General features: G+C 41.8%; 1 protein-coding gene across 6 annotated transcripts in view; it reads right to left on the reverse strand.

Moving 5' to 3' along the window:
* The window catches only part of CDC42BPB (CDC42 binding protein kinase beta), a 91,245-nt gene extending 72,552 nt beyond the window's left edge, over positions 1–18,693 (reverse strand). For 3 of the 6 annotated variants that reach the window (XM_059850387.1, XM_059850385.1, XM_059850382.1), the window contains exon 1: positions 18,290–18,692. In XM_059850387.1, coding sequence (XP_059706370.1) covers positions 18,290–18,467 — 178 coding nt within the window. In that variant the 5' untranslated portion in view covers positions 18,468–18,692. Of the gene's footprint in view, positions 1–18,289 lie in introns of all 6 variants that reach the window. The other 3 variants (XM_059850386.1, XM_059850384.1, XM_059850383.1) reach the window with 2 other exon arrangements.
* Between the last annotated feature and the right edge of the window lie 6,928 nt (positions 18,694–25,621).

Raw genomic sequence — 25,621 nt, forward strand, 5'->3', positions numbered from 1 at the left:
ATTTTCTCTCAAGTCACTATAAACACAATATGTGCATTATGTAATAAAACAATTTACACTTCACACTGGTGCTGTATTTACCACATCCCACCTCCTTTATTCATATAGCTTAGAGGTTTCCAGTAATTTCTTCTTGCCAAAGCACCCTACGCAAATGAACTTAGAGTAACAGGAGTGAAATCCGCCTTCTGATGCATCCCTTTTCTCTGCTTATAAATTTAGAGAAAAGCAGTTCAGTGGCCCAACTGTAGTGGATCGGTGACCAGAGTGGCAGTTCCATGGATCTGCTCCCTCCCATCAGCTCCAACAAACCCAGCTGGCCTCACCTCACTGACCTGATTCTACCCACTAAACCAGCAGGATCCCAAGCTACCAAGACACATAACACATCTATCACCCTGTAGTTGAAGAAATTGAATCATCAAGGGTCGGGAGAGGCTGCTATGCCGGCAGAAGCACGGAGGGTAAAGGAGCGGAGCGTTTCTCCCGAAGCCGCTGTCGGCAGGGCACAGGCTGTGAGGAGCTGCCCAGGCCGGCCCGCACCGCGTCCAGCTGCTGCAGAGCTGGCCTGCCCTGCTGCTAGGAAAGCTGGATAAGGAAGCACAGCCAAATGACAATTACCTCTTGCCTGACACTGCAGTTCCCAACCTGATCAGCACCATCAACTAGGAAATACAAGGCTAAGGGGATGGGACAATTAGGTGAGCTTACAGTGCTACAGAACTGCACCTGACTTTTTTTTTTTTACGATTCAAGGCTGCAACACTACACACATAAATACCTTGAGCTGTTTTTCAATTTTAAGAGTTCAGGTAGCAACAGCTACTTTAAGAACAGGTGTGGCACATCTTTCTCTTCACTTCCTTCTAAATGGCAGCGGGCAGGAGAACATTTTCTCAGACATTACTCACCCTGTTTCAAAACTCGCCTGGAGCCTGAGATCTAATTAAAAGGTCACTGAAAGTCAGATCTTTGCCGTAGGAAAAGGCCACGAAGACATGCGACAAGCAATTACTGTAACCAGGCACAAGAATCTTTGGAGTAGCTCAAGCTACTCAGAAGCAGAGAAGAGAGGAACTGTCTTTAAATCTGCAGAGAATACTAACAAGTCCCATGCTAAGATTTGCTACACATCATACCGGACAGCTCAGAGTGGCTTTTTTATTATTATAAATACTCTCAGGATTTATAACTCTTGTTCACTTTCCCCTCTAGACCAAGAATCTATAGACAAAGCTATTTTGTCTTGCACTACTCATTCCAATACCACTGGCTGGCAACAATCAAGAGGAAGACCACTTACAGCAGCACTATTTTCACTGACTTCAAGTGCCAAAGGTCACTACCACAAAAACTCAGGGCAAGCAGGGCATCAGCAGCATGGTCAGCTGCCTGTAACAGAAAAATCACTGGGGTTTGGGGGTACTCAGAAGGTAAGCATATCTCCAAAGGGCATATCAGGATGCTTCCTGACAAATTACTTGCTCAGACAGATGCAAAGAGTTGAAAGGGAAGAGAAATACATCTCTCAGCCTTCCAATGCACAATGAAAATTTCACCCCAGATAAGGCAACATGCTTCTAATTTCGCTGTGCAACTTTTCCTTAATGTCTGATTCTGCCTCAGCATATTTTAAAATTTGTCTATATCTATTCCCAGGATTTCCACATAATACAGATAAAATTTGAAATGGATAAAGAAGGTCTAAATTTTGACTAAGAGTGGGGAGAATCTACAGGAAAGCTGAGAAAATCCTACCCCTGGCCTTAGATGCAGCTTTCAAAAAATAGTCAAACTGTATGATAAAGGATCATTAGTAGTACATATCTTTTTTAAGTGCATATGGCTTTTAAAAAAAGAGCCAAAAAATATAATTACCAATGAAATAAACCAAGAAGCCCGCAGAATTCTGTTTTAGAATACTGCCCATTTACCAGCTATCAGCTTGCAAGCATCAGCGAAGTATTCTGAAGTTTCAAACTGACCAGGACCATTACATCTGCTATTAAATTTTTTAAAAAAAGAAAAAAAAAATCCATTTAAAACAGGGTTTGGTTTTTTAACACACAGTGAATATTCATGAAACAAAACATTCTGGATAAATGATAATCTAGAATTTTAGACATATGACAGTTTATACAGGTTCAAATTTTTAAACTCTTCTTCAAATCAAAAAGTCATTGTTCGGGGAGGCAAATCTTGGAACAGTTAAGAGTGAATTTTTAAAATTTAACTGAATTAGAACATGACTAAAGAGCTTTAACATCACATGTGTATGCAAAGCATACGGAACAGGAAACTAAAAATAGAACCCCAAGCCTCTTCCTAGAGACATTTCCAAGTCTCCAAGCATTATAAATTCAGCTTTCTCTAGTACAGGCAGGATGAAGTTCTTCCTTCATCTCTCCCCCTCATTCTGTATTTTTATCATCCTTTCCTACCCAAATTTTTGGTAATTTATGTACAGTACACTGAATAAGCTCTTTCCCCTTATCTCAGTATTTTGTGTATCGAAGAACAGTTTTGGTTTTGTTTAGTATTTATAGCCCATCTTTTCTTAACATCTTCACCGTGGTATCTTTCAGAAATTCTTAAATCCAGCTTCTGGTTCATGATTTTTAGGAAAGCTCTCAACAGACTGCCAGCCCACATGACATGCTGTTTAATGGACATGCTTCTAGGCATTCCCAAACCTCTTACAGGCTCCTGGAATCTTATATCCTCCACACTACCATTCCAGTCCAGATCATACCTCCCATTACTTCACACTCCAGCATGATCAGCAGCAGGCCAAGATCCCTAGGTTCTAGCTGCTTCCTCTTTCTGACATATTCTTAAAGCTGATAGGGAACAAAAATCTGTTCAATCACTGCACTCACAATTGCAAATACCACATCTCACCTCTATGTCTTGCTCCTCAGCTTTTCAAGATAAGTATATCAAGTGAGGAACATCCCAGAAAGTTTCTATATCAGGTGCAGTCTCTTAAAGCATTCTGGTTTTAAGCTTGTCGCTTTAAAAATAAGTTTTCAGTTTTGTACACTCCCCACTTAAGGTGTAACATTATCCACACGCCATCTATGTTTAATAAACACTACATCCATGATCCTCTGGCTTTAAGATTTATTTCCACACATTTGAGCAGAGAATTCCTTTTTTTCTTCCTCATTTATAGTCCATCTAGACAGGTGTGTTGATTTCAAAACAGAAAATCAAGTACTAAGACATTCACAACAAGCTTGTAGTAGGCTGGCAATCTCAAGTTTTCATCTATACCTCAGGCTCCATTCTGTTGGCTTCCAACCTTTTTCTTTCCTCATACTTGGAAATAACAACCAAACATTTGGAAGCTCCTATGCAACTCCAGGGTGAGCACCTGCATGCCAGCACAGATGGAGCTGGAGAACCCTACTGGTGTAGATGTGCTTGTTCAAGTTCCCATTTCCAGAGCAGGAACCAATTAAGATGCATTAACTTTTTTCCAGAAATCTTCCAACATAGCACTCAGCCTCTGAGGTGCCCACAAGCAGAAGAGGTGACCACAAAAAAAAAAAAACCCAAGGAATTTCAGTCAATCTACAAAATGTTTTAATCTACTTCAATGCAACTGCAAACTACTATAGACATTGAGCCAATATTTACACAGATAAAAGCCAAACGCTTGCCCTTATACTAACTTACACATCATTTTAGTTATACCCCATTCCTTTTTCTTTTCCCATATAGAATTTAATATTTTCCTTTACTAATTTGTCTCCAGTGTCATCTAAGTAAACCTTGGGTACTTTACCCATTTCATGATTGTTTTAGCTCTTCAGTAATATTTTCCACTTGCATCAATTCACTTTAAAAACACATTCAGCCCCAAACCACAATCTTATAAAGACTGTCAAACTCTTCATCACTGATACTGTAGTTCAGACAAGCTAGGTTCATTTTTGATACTAGTAGTGTGGAGCTGAGGCTATGTAATCCTTTTCTTCCATAAACTTCTTTGGAATTCTCTAATGTAAGTCTGGAAGAGCTGTCTTTTTTTTTTTTTTTTTTTACATAAGATACTCAATATATATGTCACTTAGGGCTCTTTTTTTTTTTCCAGCCTCATGAAAAATGTTCTCAGTAATACATTATTACATCTTTGGACTGCCACTGCGAACCAAGCAAGGACACGACATTTATAAAAAAATCTCTTGGTAGTGTCATGGTCTTTAACATACAGCTTCACTCTGGTTCTCATGAGCAGGTACACACAGTGCAGGTCTGTGGCAATGGTCTGCAGGACACAAATACCCCACAGCACTGGGGGGGGAAGATGACTGCTTATAAAACTTGTTTTTTTGTTCATCAAATTGTCTGGAAAGGAGTTAAAAATCCTTGAAGACTATACTTCTGGCAACTGTCAGACTGTTTATACTTTAACAGCCCCAAAATTTCACTTTTATAAAAATTTCTTGATGTTTAACTCTTGTTTCCTATATAATTTAAATTTTAAAACAAGTCCACAAAAGCATCATTTAAAAAAAAGACAAAACAACAAAAGCCTAGGTCTGTAAAATCTTTCAAAACAAGTATCAGTCATTATAAAAAAGAAGGAACAGTCATGTGTTAAACTACTCCACTGCATTATCTGCATGAGCAGCAAGGGTCACTTTGTCACTATGTCTGTTACTATGCTCAGACTGCATCACTCATTACTCTTACACAGGAACAAAAATGTACCTAATTGTTTAAAGAAATTTTACAATAGCAGAGTAGCTTATGCAGTTGCTGGCAAAAACTCACTCCCGACTGACTATTCAGCTGTATTTTAAAGGAAAAAAAGAAAACAGGAGCACTTACAACTGTATTACATGAAACCAAAATTTAAGGAATTACTCTTCTGAAGAGCCACTCTCTAAGGAATGTATTTTTAAGGAACAAAGAAGTCACTTTGGAATCTCACCTTTCTTATGTGAACATACTGGAACAACTCAAAACCCCAAGTGTAGTAAGAATCTTTGTTATCTCATGTGAGAAGTTTTTCCCTGAGTACCATCAGTTCCATCTCTCCTTCAAATATTTTTTTCAACAGACATTTTAGTAAAAAATCTCAACCTAAAGTTTACCTAAAGTACAGGAACTTCTAGAAGCACAAGGTAGAAGACATCTGGCTTGACCAATGTTTATAGTATATTGACCAATATTTTGGACTTCAAATAATGTTTTTTTCCACTCCTTTCTAATTCACAGATCTGCTTATTTTTTATTCCAATATTATAAATTTTAAAACAAATACTATGACTCTCCAACAATCTATTTCTGGATATGTGTTAAAAGATTACAAGCAGACAGTGTTGATTTCCTCTTCCATGAATTGTTATGCACAGCTAAATTTATTTCCTTGCCAATTAATTTTTTTTTTTTAAACACAAAAGTGATAACAAGCAATCTCCACCCAAGTCCCTCAGAAAATGGAGAGGACAGGTTCTTAAGCGTTATATGGGACATGAGGGGGGAGGAAGAGATGAGGGCAAGGAGATTGATGTAAGAAGTAGGTCTTGCCCATGCTTTCCTCTTGCAGAAAGATAATCCATTATCTTTCACCAGCTGTCACCCACAGAGATCTGAAGGTGAATTACTGGAGCACATATTCCAGTAAGGTCTGTATTATTTATTCTGCAGTCATCAAGCATATACTTGAAGAAAGAGCTATCATTACAATGTGCACAATGACATATTACAGCCACTGACACAAAAGATCACTGCTGCCATGTGTGCACAAGTGTGCACTGCTGCTTTGAAGACATCACGGCAAAGCACCTTCCCTAAATAAGAAATTAAAGTATAGAATAAGTAAGAAATGAAAAGTGAAGAGTGTGAACAATTAAATGAAAGAGGAAATTTGGGCATTAGAGGAGGAGAATGGTATTTTTAAGCAGCAAGACTCAGTCCACAAAAAAAATTATTGCCATTATTTCAATGTCTTCTTTTTCTCCCAAGGTAACTCCACAGTATGCAAGCACCAGAGCATTTGAAACAACTACACAACACTTTGAGAAAAGTTTCTTCTGAAAAAGGAACCCATGTTATAAACTGCTCAGACACAGACAGACACAGTCCTTGCCCCAGAAGGGCAGTGGACCATTACATTATATAGTGCTCTCAATGAATGCCTTCATGACATAGCTGACAATGTATGTTCTCTGAGAAGGGTATCTACCAGACTTTCAGGCACTTAGGAATGTAGGAATTTTGAAGAATGTTATTTCTTTGCAAGGGTTTTGCTGTAAGCAAAATACTCAAAGACACAGATATAAATTTACTGTATGGAAAGTCAAGTGCCACTTTGATACCTTTTAAATACAAAACAGCACTAAAGAATTAATTTCTTAGGTTTTGTCCCATTTGTACATTGTTACCCTCATCATTGATAGCACTTCCATATACCAGTATCATTTTGAAACACTGAAATTGTTGTGCATTTTGGTTAGTTGAGTCTACTATCATGAATCAAGAATATCAGCATTAAAACCATGTTGCAAGTCCAACTTCACGTAAATCATATGAGTTCTCAGTTTACAGAGAAAACAAAAAACCCCAGCTAGTATCTCCCATTACATCTTCCTCTTACGAGGAACATTTGTTTCACCCTGTTGTTAGCAACTGCCTACCTAGACTCCTTATAGTGTCTGATATAAGCATATTAGGAGCTCTAGTAGATAGAGATCCTTTGTGATATGAGAACATATCTAGTACAACAACTAAACCTGTACTTTTCATAAAGGATGATTCAGGCTCGCAGTCATGCAGGGAGGGCAGGCTCTTCTGACAGATCCACGGAGGAATGCTTTAAAATATCCAAGTGCTATCAAGGCTAACTAGACATAAGGAAACCACACTTGAAAGACAGCACTAAACATAAAATATAGGTTCAAAGTTCTTAAAACCTGTTCTGGCAAATTCACTGCCAGCAACAAGGAAACTGGTGCTTTCTTTAAATACATGGAAGAACAACATGAACAAAGTTTAGTGTCCCTTCATTTACAAGCCTAGTTAAAAGCTTGTCAATACTTATGGTCAGACTGTGGTAAAATGCCAGCCAACCAAAGTGACCACCTGAGACTATAAAAAAACAAGTTATGTTCGCTACTTTATCTACAGCAAGAAGATGCTACTTCACATATTGCTTTTCATTCTGAGAAGTATGAAGAACAACTATTTACTATTAGAACAGCCATGATGTTAAATATATTTGTTAACTCGAGAAAAAATATACTGAACCTCAGAGTAAACTTAGGTTGGAAGGGACTTCTGAACATCAGAATCCACCCAAATTACTCAAAGCTGAGATAACATCAAAGTTCAATCATGTGACAAAGGCCTTGTCATAGCCTATGTCCTTCTTGGCAATGCACCCAGGAAGCATTTGCCTCTCTGTTCTCCCATACAACACGTGTGGCAGTGGAGGCTAATGATGAGATTTCCCTTCTCCAGGCATCTCAGGCTTTTGTTGCATCTCACGTTCTTCAGGCCCTCAGCCACATCAGTAGTTTACTCCTAGAGTCACTTCAGCTTCCCAGTGGTTCTTCTGTACTGGGAAGCTCTGAACTAGACACAGTACAAGACAAATGGCTTGGAAGAGTAGTGTAAAGAGAATAACAACCACTTCCCTCAGCCTGCTGGCTACACTCTCCAGATGCAGTCCTATACACAGGCAGCTTCCATTTCTACAATGATACATCACTGACTTTTTCAACTAATGTTTATCAGGATCCACAAACCCTTTTTTGTAAGGCTGTCTAGATGGTCATTCCCAACTTTTACAGCTGCACATAGCAAGACTTTGCATTTGTCATGCTGAATTTTGTGATGTTTCACAGTCTGAGGGAAGTATAATGCTATATACAAAAGGCAGAATATGGAATGTAGTATCCATACCTTCAAAACCTGCCTGAAAGATTAAATACAATCTTTATGAAGTTTAACACTACCCACAAGAACAGGAAGTCAATACCTAGATAACCTACATATAGCTTTGGTTCTGTCAGGATAAACCAGGGCAACTTCTTTTGGTCTGAGCCACTCAAACACATGCATACCTTTAACACTGATGAAAATTACTGCAAAGCCCTTTCCTAAGGGCAGTAAAAGCTTCTTCACAAATAGCTTTTCATTTTCTTAATTAAAAAGCTCCCACTTCCCTCCTTCACAAAATGTCAGGGCTTTTATCTTCACAATTCACATCAGAGTCAACTTCAAGATGCACAAGGATTGATTATTTCTAGCCACAGATGTAAACCTGACTAGGTCATGCCTGCAAGGGTCAAGCCTGCCCAGTATAGCCCTGTTGGTACAGCACTACATCCAATCCAGTAAATCCTGCTGGCCCACAGTAGTAAACACACACTGATAACCAGAGTTCAGTTGCCTTAATAACCAGTAAATACTTCTAGGGTAAGATAAAGACAATCTGTGGGTCTGATACAGCCTCCAGTGAGGCATCCCCACACTATGTAGTCCCAGGTTATCTGGAGTACCAGGCCAGAAGAACCACAGTTTAAAAACAGCTGTGTGTATATTGACATTATTCCCAACTTAAATATCAACTGTTCAGGAAACTAAAGGCTGAACTAACTGGTAATGGAAATCTTCAATTACACAGAGTAAGTTAACACAGTCAAACTTAACTCCTCTATGCAGTGATATGATGCCACATGACCTAAGGTGTTTTACTACAAGTAGGCTGGTCTGGAATGAAAATGTGTGTGCTTCTTCCCTGTGACACAGCTGAACTGCAACTTCTCAGACAGTCTGCTCTGTGAGTTCAGGAAAAATACCTATTACCCATTAAAGGCAGAAATATTAAACACCACAGGCTCCAGCCTTCACTCTGCACTTCCAACCCAACATCTATCAGTTATTCCACTATGATGTCTAGATCACTTTTAGCTTCTTGTACATGTAAAACTTTTCTTCTCACAGCCTCCTGGAGGAAATCCCATGGTTCTGAATCACAAAAATGTCTTTTCCTTCAAAATGTGTAACCTGAGAGCATTCCAGGGCAACAATGCCACCCTAAAAGTAGCCACTGATAAGGAGAACAGAATGAGATTCCCTCTTTGGCTTAAAGAGCATACAAACTAAAAAGAAAGAAAATGTAGTCAGATATTACACTCCTATTTCATGCTGACCTAATGCAAGCAATCACAGACTAGACATAAAAACCTAAATCCTTAATTCAAAAATTTCAATACAAACATCTTACGCAAGTACACCTGACTACAGGAAAAACACCTAACAATAGGAAAAATTTGCTTTTTGTCCTTTGGATCCAGAGTCCAAAAACTAGAAGCCTGAAGAACAAAGCCTGCAGAGCTTGCACACTGGGTGACCATCTCTCAGAGCTCATAAGAGACAGACCACAGCCATGCAGTCATGATATACAGAAATGGGGGTGGAGGGAACAAAAACACATGACAACCCAACTAATCCTATCAGAAAAAGAACTAAATGTAAAGACTAAACATGCATCTTAAAAAGCAAACCTTTGGGAACAGACTTCAAAATGATATAATAGGATCTTCATGCCTGGAGTCACTCTCCTGCTGTTTCTACTCTGCCTTAATTACAGTAAAATAAAAGGCACTCGGAACATTCCAGCTTCCTGTATTGATAATCCAAGTCACATGGGCAGCAGTAAGGCTGGCAGCACGTAGAAAAGCTCCATTAAGAAGCCAACTTTTGAGGAAGGATGTGCAAAATGAAGATCATAGAGGCCATGTTATAACAACAGCAATCCTAAGGTGTGCAAGGCAATGCAGACAATCCCTACCCACTCCCAAGGTACACACCAAATCTCTGTAAGTAGTAGTGGGGGGAACCAGGGACAGAGGAATTCCTCAAGAGTGGGAAAAAGATTCCAGATGTCCCATGAGTATTACCATGCAATTACTAGAAACCTTGTCCTCTCTCAGATGAGGACAGAGATTTCAAAGGCATACAGTTTAGTTCTTAGGCTAAGGGACCATTACTGGCAGGGAAATCATAATAGACAACCCCCTGTACCTCTGTAGTGGTTGCTGTGCTTTAGGTAAAGTCATACCTCCTGTAAAAAGAATTAATCCACATTTCATGAACTACACAGTCCCAAATAAAAGTACAATATTGCCAGAATTGCTGCAACACTTCTTTAAGACTGACTTCCATATACCTACTCAAACAAGTTTAAAACAGGTGTCATTTTACTTGTTACTTCACCTTTCATCAAATCTTTTGATGACAATTAGAACAACATAACTCACGTTTAAGCTAAATTAAAAGTCCAGACAGAATTTTGTATTGACTTTTCCAAAACTCTGAGCATGAACATCTCACTAAACTGGCATAAATATTCCAAGCAGGACTTCACAAAGCAATTATCCATGTTTATTTTCATGTTGGAGAACAATTATAAATTATGAAAAGAATTTGGGATATATTTGAAATTAGTGCTGCTTCTGACCTCTTCTCAGCCTTTTGGGGAAAGGCACCTAAACATATTTACCCCTCAATGGCACTGCACTTAAACAAATTAAGAACTATACCTCAGACTTAACTCATGCACATCTGATTAATAAATTCCACACAGTTTCAATGATTTACTACTTGGTAAAGATATCCCCACCATTTTCTAAAGCTCAGACTCCTTTATAGATGTCTTAGGTTGGGTATCCAGAGGAACTAATCACATTTGAAGCTTTAGGCCATGGTTAAGTAATAACACGTTTCAGTGTTAAGACCCTGATGACATGAATGATAGAAATTAAGATCTCAGGCACTTCAGGATGCCTAAGGCCTCAGCTGGAAATGATGGATGCACACACTTAATCTGAATGCACTCTAAGTATATCTTCAGACATGATTACTGAGGTCTATGCAAAATCAGGGCTTAAGAAAACAGTGTGTAGTTTCCTACTGAAGAAAGCTACATTCATTATAGTGAACAAGATCTTTATAAATGAAAGCCTGCGTTCTGGCAATCAGCATATGCTGATGAGAAAAAAAGGCTGGAAGCTTTTAGGGTTAGGAGACAGCTAAAAAATTAACAGATCACATTGAACCACAGAGCAAATGTACATAAAAATTCTCAGACCTGGAGAATATTTTAAATTAAATCCTTAAAAAAAAAAAAAATGCAAAGCCCCCTAGCACTTCAGTGGGATGTAACAGTGAGCATGATACAAGCCCTTTGGTAAATCAAGAATATATTGGAACTCTCAAGTGTACCTTATGAGACTTAGGAAACAAATGTCAACTTTATTTAAAGTATTATCAAAAGCAAAAATACATTAAAAAGCTTTAACAAGTCCCTTCTAGTTTTCTAAGCAGTTTATTTGTGGTCCATTGTCCTACTAATTTTTTCAAACTTTGGTAATGAAAAAGATGAACCTATAAATTCTTCATAATCCTAGACACTGCATTCTGTTAATGGCACAGATAAATTTGCAATTATTAAATATTATAATTCTTCCTTTTTGTAATACCCATCTTAAACCAGCTTGCATGAATTGCCTCAAATTACATGTAAGGGGAAAAAGAGTAATTTTTTATAAATTTAAAGAATCTGTAGTTTAACATTCCCAGCTAATCTCAATTACAGATCAACATTCCTAAAACCTAAAATATTAATATTCAACCATAAAGTAGAAGTAACTTGCTAAAAAAAGCCAATGAAGCAAGTATTTTCAGTTCTGATTCACACAATTAAAGTCATTTGTTCTCGTAGGTGTGGAAGAAACTGACTCCTTCCCACACATTAATTGTTTGCAAAAATAGATTAGTTCAACTTAATTTGATAAAAAAGTTCATTACACTAGATCTGTTGACTAAACTGACTTTCAAGACATTTCCACTGATAGTGTTTAACTCTGACAACCATGCAAGATTTAAGGATGTAAATTAAGTCTTTTTTTTTGCAAAATATTATATCTTAATATTATCTGTGAAGACTCAATATGAAAATAATTTAGATTTGCAAGTGAAACAAGTCAGAAAAAAGTTAGATTTATGGATGCTTACGAAATCTTACTTCGGCATTATAATCTTACACTTTATCATGTACCATCTAGAAACAACTAGCTGCACACATATTTTCCTGTATGAAGACAAACTTATCAGTAGCTTATTTACCCCCTTCTGAGTTTTCATAGATAAACAAAATTTAAATGCAAAATATAGATCACAGCCTTCAATACACCACATAATTCCTCAAGCCCTAACTAAAGACTGGCGCTATTTATTAGCACCCTCATCCACAGGAGAAAAGCAATACAGACTTCCTTCTATGGGACAAAAGACAATCTTCACCCAGGCCATCTGTCACCTTAACAGCACATGCCAATGGGCCTCATCCTCCAGACCCTGTTACTTTGCCACTACTAAACCATGACTGCAACATTCAGCCCCAATGCTTCACGGCATGAAATTTTACAGAAAAAGTCATTAAAGGATACTGTCTCATTCTAAAAATAACAGATTAAAACAGATGTCCTGTAAAGAGTCCAGCATCATACAGCAGCAGGATTTTAACCACATGCCCTCATGTCACTAGCCCTGACTACAATGCTGTCAAAGCTAACATGGCAGTTAGGATTAATTCATGTTGAAGTAGCCCAAACATACAATCCTTGAAGAGAACAAAACCAGTTTCATCAAAACAGAGAATGCAGGAAACTGGGATTCAGCAGCCAGGGTCACCCTATTCTGCCAGATGACCATCATGACCTCGTTACAGAAGGTGATCCAAGATATGGTGCCCCATCTATGACCACAGGAAAGCCTTCAGGAGCAGGGAAGAGTTCTAGCTGCATCCACACTGCACAAAAAAACCTGTGGTTATCACCTCTCCAGAACATCTGCAAGGCACCTGTAGCTGTACCCTGCCCCAGTGGGCCCTCAGTGGTATAAGGAATTGTAACAGGCTTCGGTGGATACAGGATGATGTAGAGGAGACTTAGCCAAAACCTGAAATTCAGTTTTCTTGTTCATCAGCTGTCTTCATTATCCAACCACTGTCACTTCACACACGTGCCCAACAGGCTTATCTCTCACTGCACAGCTTCTGCCTGCACAGAGAAGGACGTTATATGAGCTGGCAGAGCCTGAGGCCCCTTCCTGAATTTTTATGTGTATTTCTGCACACAGGGGAAGGAGAGGAGTGCCAAAGGGAAGGAAGAGAGGAATTTAAGCCCTCAAGTCAAGAGATATGATGTGCTATCAAGTGACAGTTTTTCCTGGTGTAACCCCAAAAGACCAACGGATTCTCATAAGCAACCCTAGAAGTCCATCAGCTCTGAGGTCATCTCAAAAATACTTGAGGATAGTTCTGCCTCCTATGCCAGCCACACACTTGCCACACGTTGTGCCCCTGCCCTTAGCCAGTACTTTTTCTAATACAGCAGAACCTGTACACAGGACTAGGTCAACCCTGTAGCTAGTTTAGAAGATCTTCTAGTGCAGGCTGGAAAGACACTTTCTCAGGCTCACATGTACACTTCTGAACACAACTGCTCTCAGGCTGAGAGAACAGGCTCTACACTGCTCTGACAGAAAGGCCACCCTGCAAGGTTATCCCTTTCCTAATTAGGTATTTTTTTATCTGAAAGGTTAAGGTGTCTTTTTAAGCAGAACTGAAAGGAGGAAAGAGTAGGCCTCGGACTCAACTTGCAGAGCTCACGGAGCCCTCCAAATGGCAAAATCCAAACCCGAAGCACCAGTCCCAGCAGTGACCTAAAGTTGTGAATCACTGCACCAGCACAGCAGCCCTTCCCAGTCAATGTTCTGTGCATGATTTTTTCCATCTATGGTCCAGACTCAAGTGTAACAAATATATACCCAAAAGTGGCAATTCAGGGCTAGGCTAGAGGTTGCTTTGAGCACTCTGTGTGTACATTTTTTCTCTCCTCTAGTCCACACTGGGAATATACTGATGTTACTACAACAGCATCCACTGTCTATTATGCCAGACTGTCTTCAAGAGCTCAGCAGCAAGTGCCAAGCTGGCCTACTTGTGCTAATCATCTGCATCTTCTCCATGTTCCCCACAGCTTCAGCATCCTTAGAGTTCCTCTCAGGAAAAAATAAAAACAAACACAGAGACAAAAAACTCCACCACCACCATCCAAAAGCAGAACACCACTCTAGCTGGGTAGCAGACCTTGCACAAACTGAGAACACAGAAGGTAAGTCAGCATTCAAACTGACAGGTCATAATAAATGAGGAGAAATTCCACATAAGTGTTTTGTGAGCCTGTGTCAAACAAAAACAACAAACTACTAAACTACTCTGATATGGGGTTTGAGGTGCTGCCACAATGAGAACCAGTCAGTACAGAGTCTGGGAGTGAGACAACACTGAATGAAGTGTATGGGGACACATGCCACCTTGCCCTCTGTAGCAGGCCAGCAGTATGAAACAGAGTCAGAAGAAACAAAGGCTGAAAGAGACTGTGCAGCACCAGAATCATTTTGAATACAAATAAGGCCCATTCCTGAGACTCTCTTCTGAACGTGTCTGACTACTGGCTGCAAACTGTGACAAGCAGCTGTCCAAAAACGGAGAAGCCAGTTGCGCCAGTCCCTGGTGACTGGAAGGAAGGGGCAGTGAGCACCAGTCACAGCCTGCTAAGATAACTCCTGAAAAACAAGGTGATGTCAAACCAGCACAGAAGTGATGCCAGCCAGTAAGGTGCCCTGCAAGCAGCCACTCTCGCACAGGGTTATGCAAGACTCAGATGGCTCAGTATGAGAGAACAAGAAGCTCCATGGGGAGGAACATGCTGTACCTGAAAGCTGAAGGACAGGTGGTGCAGACACCTGAGCTGTGACTGTGCTGCTCCAGCACTCTTGTACTTCTCTCCTTGTCAGAGTAAACAAGGGACAGCATTTTCTGCAGGAAAAGTCTCTTGGGACATCCCTCTGCAGTGCATGGACAACACACACTGCAGCACCCATAGTCCATCAGGTAAGTCCAAAGTCCAGGCAGCCTCCTTGGTGCCTGCTGATAGCTTCAGGTAGTCCCACTTTCAGACAGGAATGAGCAAAGCCAACTAGAATAAACAGGACTCCTCGCTATTTCTCACTCTAGGAGCAGCAGATGCAGCAACAGTTTAAAAGACTCTAAGCACAGATTTGGGAAGTTCTTTCTGAACATGTAGACATGGGTCTGTTACCTAACAGACTTGGATTCAATTCCTAAATACTGAGCATTATTTCAATATCTATTATATAAACAGTATAACAGTGATAACCAACTGGGTGCAAGCTTATTCAACAGAAGTTATAATTAAAGATAACTAGAAGAAAAGGACTTTGGACTCCTCACTTGCAGTTCAGCTAGCTCTCCTCCAAAGACACTTGGCATAAAGATACGTGTATTATACATCCAGTATAGGGAAAGAACAGTCAGTTTGAAAGCTCCATTCACCATGGGAAAGCTATAATTGACAAGGTTAAAATGGCAGATTCTTACAAGATTTGTAAAGCAATGGAAGCCACAAGCTGCCTCAAGGCAAAGGACCACACCCTGAGCTCTTCTATGGTTAGCAAATAGGAAGAAGATGTAAGCCTGTGGCAGGACTACCAGGAAGCAGCAGAGGAATTAATAGGACAGAAGCAATGGGATGCACCATCCAGAGTTTACCAGCCTCCACAGGTAAGGTGCAAGGCTTCCGCAGATGTTGAATAGAGAGGAGGTAGCCTAAGTCTTGCAAGATGAACATGGGGCTTAATTTTCTGGACTCCCCATTTCTCCAGCATCCACCAGCTACAGAGTATGAGCAGCACCATGCTCTGTTAGAAAGATGAGATACCCATATCCAGCAACTACACCACCCAACTCACATTCTCCTCTGCACCCCACAGCCAGAAAAAATCCCTGCCTCAACTACCACGCCTGAACTCCATTTTCTCTAGCCAATTAATAAGGCAAGCAAGTGCATTAGCCACGCTGAATCATTTCCAGGGAATTTTACAGGTGTGATACCTCACACCCAGTTTTAAAATCACAATTGTAAAAAAATGTTTGTTATATAGCTCATCTTAATTCAAATTTAATACCTATGCAGCTTATTTCCATTGTCAGTGCTAAGTCTCCATTTTGTCAAAAGGAAATTCCTTCTGTCTCCAGTTGATAAAGAAACACTGATCTTCAAAGTATATCCCAAATATTTAACTACACTCTGATGCTTCTACAGACACATAACAGCACAGAAAACTTGTGCACATTAATCCAGAATATCTTCTAACAGCAAATCAGGCTGTAATTAAGACACATCATGACATAAGGAAGATTAGCATGTTTGGCATGATATTTTCCTTATTAGCTGGAGGCAGAAACAAGTTCCTTGTCAGTGGAAACACACTGTGAGGGCATTAGGACACAGATTAAAAAGGTGTCTCATTGCTGGCACTTACTTGTTTTTAACAGCTTGAAGGAAAGGAAGGAACACACAGTATCAACTGTAATTGGTTTTAAGGGCATCCCTTGTTGATGGAACACAAATATACAGTCCAGACTTAGGTCCACCCCCTTACCATCAAGAGTCTGGATTATAAACTTTTATCCCTACTCTGCAGCACCAGATGGTAGCTCACATACATTTCAATTATTTATTGAATAGGCACTTTGTTATACCAGGGTAATCCCACACTGCAGTAAAATCTACACACTGTTTTCATTGCAAGCTATACTTTTCATCAAGTCAGTAACCTTTTCACATTCAGTGAACACAATAAATAGAATTAAAAGAAGTGATTTTATAAACAATTGGATAATCGGCCTCTCCATGACACAAAAAATGACAACGCTGGGATCAATCAGTAAGACACAACCACCAGCAGCGCTATAGAAAAAGCATATCATTCTCTGGCCTGCCCCAAATCCTTCCAACTTCAGTTTTCAAAGTATGCTGCAGTCTGATCTATCACACTTTACTATTTGTTGGTGCTCACTCCTTTAAGCCATCAGCATGAAAACAAAAAGGCCTGAATGCTCTTTGCAGAAGACATACAAAGCTCCCATGACAAAACAAATAATCAATGTTCCCCAGGCTGCAGCCTTGCGGGGCAGATGTGATAAAGTGGTTAATTATTCAGTTGGCAATCGCATTACTGACGTCAATAGAAGAGTCCAGGAAGTGAATCCTCTTAGTTTGTTAGTGTATGACAAAGAGTGGTGGTCCCCACAGAAATTAAGGAGAACCAGCTGTCTCTTCATGTTGGTGCTCTGGTCTCTAGTGCTAAAGACACACATTTGCATTTACTGAAGTAAATCTGCCCCTCCCTCTCCCTTAGGAAATCCTTTGTTTTGTTGGTTGGGGGTTTTTTGTTGTTTTTTGATTTTTTTAAGAGTGCTCTTTTAAAGCCTAATTAACTGTACATGCATGGAACAGCTGATAAACGGGGCAACGTTCTCGTGAGCAATGATCATTCCTCCCTCCCCTCCAATTCTTATTCCATGGAGAAGTTAAATCACCTTCGTCATACATTATTATTCATAACTTACTCAGCTGAATAAACCAGTCAGCCACCATGGCCGTTTTAACATAAATTCATTTAGACATGCAGCAGGGAAGGATCTCTGCTCTCCACATACCTCTAGTCAATAGCCTTAACTAACCAACATTGGATGGAAAACTTTTATCCTAAGTGCCATCAAAAGTATCCACATCTTCTTTTGTCAGCATGCTCCGGACTACTGGAGGTCTCTCGTTATCAGGCTGCTTAACAGTAGGGAACCATTAAACAAAGCTCTTAGAAAGGCTGCCTAGAAATACTCTGTCCTTGGGGGGGGGCATGCCCAAATTAAAAAAAGACAGCATGGTGAACGGGAACTGTTGTTTCTTCGAGCCCCACACACACACACGTCCTCTCTAAAGCAAGGAGCCAGCACCAGAGCAACGTTTCAAAGCCTGAGCCTGGCGCTCTCCCCTCCTCCCCTCCCCCAGGTAGGAAGCCCTCCGAGGAGCACTGGATTAGCCTGACGTTTCGGGCTAAGCCGAGCACGGTTTCAGGCCAAGGACACTCCGCTGCTGCTCCGGCTGCCGGCTGCCAAGCGGTTCGCCCGGGACCGAGGGAGGAGACCTGGAGGGTCAAGGCCCGGCTGGCGGCGGGGGTGTTCCCCAGGGAGGCGCCGCATCCAGGGGCGGCGTCTCCGGCCGCTGCCGGGAGCGGCGGTGGGAGCGCACTGCGGGGCCCGGCCGCCCCGCCGCCCCTCAGCGGGCACCGCGCGCAGCCCCCGCCACCCGGCCCCGCGGCCCCCGCCCGGGCTCACCCCACTCGAGGAAGTCGGACACGTATCGGTCGCGGCGGAGCGGCGAGTCGCGGCTGCACTCGGCATAGACGCCGACCAGGAGGTCGAGCAGGGTCTCCACGCTCAGCACGCTGTCGTGCCGCTGCGGCCCGTCCAGCACCAGCTGCTCCAGCCGCTTCAGCCGCACCTTGGCCGACATGGTGCCACTCGGGCGGCGGGCGCGGGGCGCGGACGGGACGGGGCGAAGCGAAGGCCCCGGGGCTCAGCCGCTCTCAGCCGCCCCGCGCCGCCTCCCGCGGCCGAGCGGCTTCTTCCACGGGCTCCGCGTCGGGCGCGGACGGTCCATGGGCCGGACCCGGCCACCCCCCGCCCCGCTCCGCTGCGGCCTCGCCCCGGCGGCGGGGAAGGGCCGATCCCGCTGTCGATCCCGCTCCTCCTCCCCGGGCCCGGCGCGTCCCTCGGAGCGCCTCCGGCCACGCCCACCACGCGGCGCCCGCGCGCTCCGACGTGGGCAGGGCCGCGCGCAGGAAGGTTGGGCCGGGCGGCGCCCCGTAGCGGCAGATTCGCCGCGGAGAGTGTGAGGGGCGGTGTGGGCTGCGCGTCCGCGTCGGCACTTTCGTGTTTGTGTGTCTGTGCCTATGTGTGTTATCCCCAGTCAGGAGGTTCTTTAGTGTCAGATCTGTGTGTGCCTTCAAGCACGACGAAGGAGCCCTAGTCAGTGGCACAGGCAGCATCCCTCACTCACCTGCTGGCACTAGCGAGCTTCAAGCACGCAGCACATGATGTTGTTGGTGTCTGTTTACGTGCATAGAATCACAGGCTCTCGGAATGGGTCTAGGACAACAACGGGGAGTCTTGTCCAGCCTCCCTGCTCCAGCAGGGTCACCCCAGAGCACATGGCACGGGATGGCATCCAGATGGCTCTTAGATGTCTCCAGTGAGGGAGACTCCACACCTTCTCTGGACAACCTGTTCCAGTGTGTGGTCACTGCACAGTGAAGTTCTTCCTCATGTTCAGGTGGAACTTCTGTGCATCTGTGTGCTTCTGCCCATCGCCTCTTGTTTTGTCGCTCAGCACCACCAAGAAGAGCCTGGCTCCATCCTCTTGCCACCCTCCTTTCAGATACTTGTAGACGTTGATGGGGTCCCCTCTCACTTGGGTTTTCTTGAGGCTGAACAGGACCTGCTCCCTCAGCCTTTTCTCATAAGAGAGATGCTCCAGTCCCCCAGTTATCCTTCCTGTTTTCCACTGGACCTGCTCCAGGGGCTCCATTGCTAACTTGGGTAAAATACTCAAGGTCCAAGTATCCTATTGCTGAATTATTAAGTGTAATACTAAAGATCATACCTACAGGTCAGAAAGACTCCTGCCCAGATGAAGACCCTTTCTCTGAGCATGTGTAGCTCAGTGTTAGCTGGGGTTATGTAACTTGTATGGAAATAACTAACTAGTCCTAGTAGAGGAGCTGAGCTTGGGAAGTTGCTAACTCTGAATTTCTGTTTATGAATAATGATGCAGAAACTCCGGTGGCTTGTGCTTGATTTGTGCAATAACTGAACACCCAGGCTTGCACAACCCTGAAATAAATAATCAATGTCTCTCTCAAGTGTGCAATTCTTGGAGTGTTGCACCCCAAATAATGATTCCCATTTCATGGACAACATGTGTGTCCAGTGGGTGTGCCCTGGCCTGTGCCATCCTGACAGGGCTGCAGGGCAAAGTTCCCGTCCCCATGGTCGGCCCTGAGGACCAGGCAGCCTGCCTGAGCCCCCAGCCCCACATCTGGCTGTGCCAGGCCATGGGTTCCCATGGAGGATGTGGTGACCCCAGGGCCACCATCCCCACAGGTCTTCACCGGATGCTGTGGCCACTGGGAGAATTCTCTGACCATACCTGGAGTGGGGCCTTCTCTTTCCCAGCCTTGTTCATATTCCCTGCTCTGTGTCTTGCCTCAATGGGACTGGCAGGGTAGGCATGGCTTTGCAGCAGGACATGGCGTCTGGAAGCTGTGGCTTTTTATGCCTTTTAGAACCTCCCTGGTGATAGGACTTTATTTCCCAGCAGCAGCTAGCCTGGGCAAAAAGAGCCCTGTGTGTTCACAGCTGCTGCCCTTGGTCCCTTGAAGGAGCAGGGAGCTGGGTGTAAGGCACTCAAACCTTTCCTCAGCACTGCTTTTTTTCCCATCACAGCTTATTCTGAGAACTGTTCTCTCTGGAAGCTGCAGCACCTGAAGGCAAGATGCTGAGTAGCTTGGGATGGGAGTTTACTTCTGCAGGAATGCAGCCAGTCAGGTCCTGATGCAAAGCTGAACTGGCAAGGATGCTATTTCCTTGCCTGTCTCCCCCGGCAGGTAGCTGAAGTGCTGTGCGTTCGAAACCATCGCACCGGAAAGGAGGCAGCCGAGCGCTGGCTGTGTCTGGGCTGGGAACAGCCTGCCTCGGGCAGCAGGAGCCAGACTGGGCTTTGTTCATGGTCAGACGTGACATGGCAGTCACTGCCGAAAGACCTGAACGGTCCCATCTGTCACCTCCAGGGCCAATAGCGAGGCCAAACCCAAGCAGAGCTGCACACGGGGAGCTGCCCTTTCCCAAGGGGTCGGGAGCACAGCCAAGCAGAGCGATGGGATATTTATTGTGGAGCAGACCATGTGACACAGAGGACCAGCAGCTGATTACAGAATTACCTGTTTCTAGGATCCCTTGGCCCTCAGGAATGTTTGATATCTCTTTGGCAGCAGATATCTGTTACATTTGAAAGCTTCTCAGTTCATAATACCATCCTGTGCATTTGGACCTAGTACCTGGGTCAAGAGGATACAGGCGTGTTGGGACCTGTTAATTCTAAAAAATGCAAGTTGATAGAAGATCCTATGAATCACACAGAGAACCTATAATTTTAAAACAAAGAAAATCCACAGTAGACTAAAATAGTTTTGTTTTTCCTGAATAACTTCTATCTTTTTGTGCTTTCTTCTGCAAACATCCACTTGAAAAAAAAGTATTTTGCAGCAGATCTCGAAGTTTTCATTGTTCTCTCGAGGCGTTCCTCCTTGGTTACAGTTGCTTCATCTGACCTCATACTGTGTCATATCACAGATACATTCATTTAGAGGAGCCTTGGTATTTTAACAATCACAATTGTTCTTGTGGTGCTGTTCCTTTATTTAAAAAGAGAGCCTAACATTTTCAGCGTATTACCACTTTGGAGAGTAATTGTCACGCAGTTGATCAGAGTAACGGCCAGGGAGAACAGAATTTTAAAGATCCTGTTACAATATCTGTCTTTGCCCTTCTTATCTGTTCCTGCAGGTGGTGATTATCATCACCTCCTTCAGCAAGGAAGAGATAAAGGAGATTGCAGCTCGGTGAAGAAATAGCCATCTCCACCTACCAATCGCTCTGCTCTGTTGTTTCCAGTCTCCACAGCCTGGTTTGCATTAGCAGAATTCAGGGGTTTTGGGAGCTACTCCTGACTTGCACCAGTAGCAGGGAAGAGCTGGGTCCAGTGCTGGGAGAAGGACAGATGGGTGACAGACGATGTTGAATCCGGCTTTAACAGCTATGGAAGCTTTAGCACATCAGAGCAGCATGTGCAGGATTATTTATGAGCGATACTGTAGGTATTCCAGAATTAGGTGAAATTTGTTTTTAAAAACCGTGGCAAAGAGTTAAAAGCTGTGTGCATTGTAAATAATTCTGGGTTTTCACAGCAAGGGTTTCAGCTACAAAAAACTCTATTAAGCTAAAAGGTGACATTTGGTATTCCTACTAGGAATTGTATGTAAACTTGGAAATGTAGCTGAAGGTATTCGGCTTCTGTTACTCATCTGTGCCAATTCCATAGGCTAAAAATAAATGTGATCTGGCTAAAATGAACTAAATGATCCATCTTACCAGTTCCTTTTTCCAATGGCATATTTAAGTGGAAAAATACAGCCACTTTTTCTGGAACAGATCTGATTTAAAATTTTAAGGATTTTGTTTGTTTGTTTAGGGTTTTTTTGGGTTTTTTTGGCAAGTGAACAGGTTCTCAGTTTTCTCACTTATCAGGAATCATTGTAGATCTGCAGAACTGAAGGCACAAAATCCATGTGGCTACAAAAATGTTTTTATGAATCCAATGAACTCAATCAACTTAGGTGTTTTTTGTTTCGTTTTTTTGTTTGTTTGTTGGTTTTTTTTTTTTTTGGTGGCTGTACTCCAAGTAACTTAGTAACTTGTAGAGGGAGAAATTCTGTTACAGAATTTTGATGGCAACAGGAAATAGCTGTGTCACTGCTTTATGACTTCAGGAAAATCCACCCACAGATCATTTTGGAATTTAGGAAAATGAAGAAATAGAGAGTATGGACAGAAATTGCAAGCATAGCTCATTAACTAGGGAAACACCATGCTAAAAATAAAAAGTGAAGAAGTTGCAGCTATCTCCTTTGTTACATTCAGACAGATAATTCTAGAAAAAGGAAAAAAAGCCTCAAGTTACAATATTTTATTTGATTTTTGTCTAAATTGTTTTTATAGTAATAAACAAAGGGGAGTCTAAATAGCTAGAAAACCTAGCTAGAAGACCTAAATATATTCTATTCATTAAGGAAATTAGATAAAATTTTTAACTGAGAGAGACGATGACTAATGTGCAGCAAGGGAGAAGTTTTCTAAGGATCCAGAATGCAAAATATAATTAAATTGAAATCAGAGAAAGCTCATAGTTATGAGTTCCAAAGGTAGAATATAAAAAAGAGTTAAGTATGTCTAAAAGTCACACGACTGCTTTGTATCTTGTTGTTATCATGCACTTTCCTTCCTGGAATTATTTTTTAGAAACTGTCACCTTTCCAGCTCTGTTTGTATTTGGCAACATTCTAAAAAATCCCTTCTTGCCAAACGCAGTGTAAATATACAGCTGTCATCTATACTGAGAGCCAAAAATAATCTATCAGTGGGGGCTGTCTTTGATGACATTGCACCATGTAAGCCTGAACATTGAGCTAATGCAGTCAATATTAAAAACAACAGCAAAGTCACCACTGGTTTGATAGCCATGATGGCAAGTACATAGGAAATTTCTCAAAGAAGAAATAGTCTCTGCTCTTTTGTTGGTGAATGCTAGAACTGTGCTTCAGCTTGCAGGGAGCTCTGTCTGCTTCAGCTCTCTGGTAATGCAATATCTGAGTTTCACTAATGCTCTTCCCTTTGCACATGATGATGAGTGAAGTGGGAGGAAAGAACGGGCAGTTGTTCACAGCAAAGTGCTGGGAAAGGCTGAGAGTCTGGTCATTTCCAATTCTCACTAAAATGCTTTCCCATAATATAAATTAGGAAAAAAAAAAAAGGAGAGCAACAAAACTGCTTGGCAAGTGACCTCCTGTTAAGTGTGTTCTGCCATTGGGTGCATTTGTTGGCAGTGCTTCTGCTTTGCTCTTGTAAGCATCTAGATTTTAGTGATGGCATAACCCAATATTTTGACTGAAAGTGAAGCAAACTAGGCTGTGAAAAGATTTTCTACTTGCTGCATGCTTCCTTAAAGAGAACAAAAAACAAGGAAGCAAAAATTTATTAGGTGAATTAGTAGAGACTTTTAGGGATACTGTCACTTCTGACTGGTTTGCTTTACAGACCTTAGGGAGCATAGTTCTTTAATAAGCAAAGGAACCATGCTAACCCCTCAGTTCCCTCAGTCTAGCTGCAGCAGGTTCCCAAACACATAATTTTATCTATTTTTTCATGCTTATATAGTTGTCTTACTCAATAATTTATGCCCATATAAGTTCCCCTGAAAGAAGGGATCTTGCCTGTCTGATGGTGTTTCAGGAAGCCATTGGTCTTACTGATCTATGTGTCCTCTTTACAGGCAGTTTAACCTGAGGAGCCTGAAATGGATCCCATCAAATTAAAAAGCTTCCCATTCCATTCACACTTTGAGTGCAGCATTAACTGAAGTGGGCAGCTGCTTACATCAAAATCATTATGAGATCACTTGTTCTTTTCTGTCTTGTTTTTTTTTCTTTTCCCCTCCCAGTATTTGTCTGAAAAAGACTGAAGTGTAGAGAACTATGGGTTTAGATGAGGTCATTGTCGTGGACATCTGGAACAGAATGTCATCACCACGTTTAGGCAAGACAACAGCTCATTTTTATTTCAATTCTGATTTCAAGTCCACAGTATCCTAAGGAAAACACTGGCTCAATGATCCAATCTGTTTAGGCACATGGCAGTGTTGAAAGAGTGACAAAACAAAACATAAAACCCTCCTTAGGCTCATAGTTCTTCATGGGTCTCCCAAGAAGGTGGAAGCAGTGGCACAGAGATGATGTTAAAACCCCCTAAATACTTCTCAACAATTATGATGTCTTGCAAGTCGCAGCACCATGTCTTGCTCTCTGTACAGCTGCCATTTTGTCATTTAATAGTGTTTGTTACTGCAACTTCACATCTGCCAGACTTGGTCAGATCAATCTTTGTACAAAGTGTGAAAAGCATTGTTGCTGGAGGCGATTTTTTGTGCCTGGGTTGATGCTAGACTAAGATTATGTGATTTTGTTTTGTGGGCTTTTTTGTTTTTTGCTTAGATGCTCTGGCACCATGGTTCAATCAAGCTGACAGTTGTACTGTTCGTTGTAGAGAATAAGGGGAGTTTTAGGTGATATGTGCAATAAATATATAGGAAATATGTTCCTTTTTCTTAACTAATCTGTAGGATTAGTTCTTCTGGGTTGCTGAGAGTAGCAGTGTTATTCATACCACATTTTAAATTAATACTGCATTTTATTAATTTTTTTATGTCTTGAGAGGAATGATAGGAGATGAAAAATAAAACTTCTCCTGTCTTCTCTCTTGAACCTTTAAAAATCTGTCACTGACTTTAATAGTAGTGTTCCCATGGAGATAAGCACAACTAAGTCTCTCTAAAAGGAATAGAACTAATCTGCTTTGAATGAAATATTTTTGCATTTTAAGTAATGTTACTTTAATACATACTTCATTCTTCTCTGACAAAGTGCTCTTTGATTTTTCAGAAAATGTGTAATCAAAATAAAGAGCAAGTTCTATTGTACTCTCTTCCCTGGTTCCCTCTCCACAATGGACAATCCATAGATAATAATTTTGTGGTAATGAGAAGTTGAAATCAGAAAATATTTCAATCTCTTTCCAAGATACAGGCAGAACCTAAATAGCATGCAGGAGAAATGCAGTTGTACACTGCCCTAAAAGCAGCAGGAGACACTGTGCAGAAAAATGCTTTTACTTCTTCAGTAATGATGACCTGGCAAGCCATTCCCAGCTGATGGTTCTTTATTATAAATTTCTGAGCACTGTTCAGAAAAACATAGGTGGGACCAAAATGGCTTCAAT

Source organism: Haemorhous mexicanus, chromosome 6 (genome assembly GCF_027477595.1).
Source record: "Haemorhous mexicanus isolate bHaeMex1 chromosome 6, bHaeMex1.pri, whole genome shotgun sequence".
NCBI lineage: Eukaryota > Metazoa > Chordata > Aves > Passeriformes > Fringillidae > Haemorhous > Haemorhous mexicanus.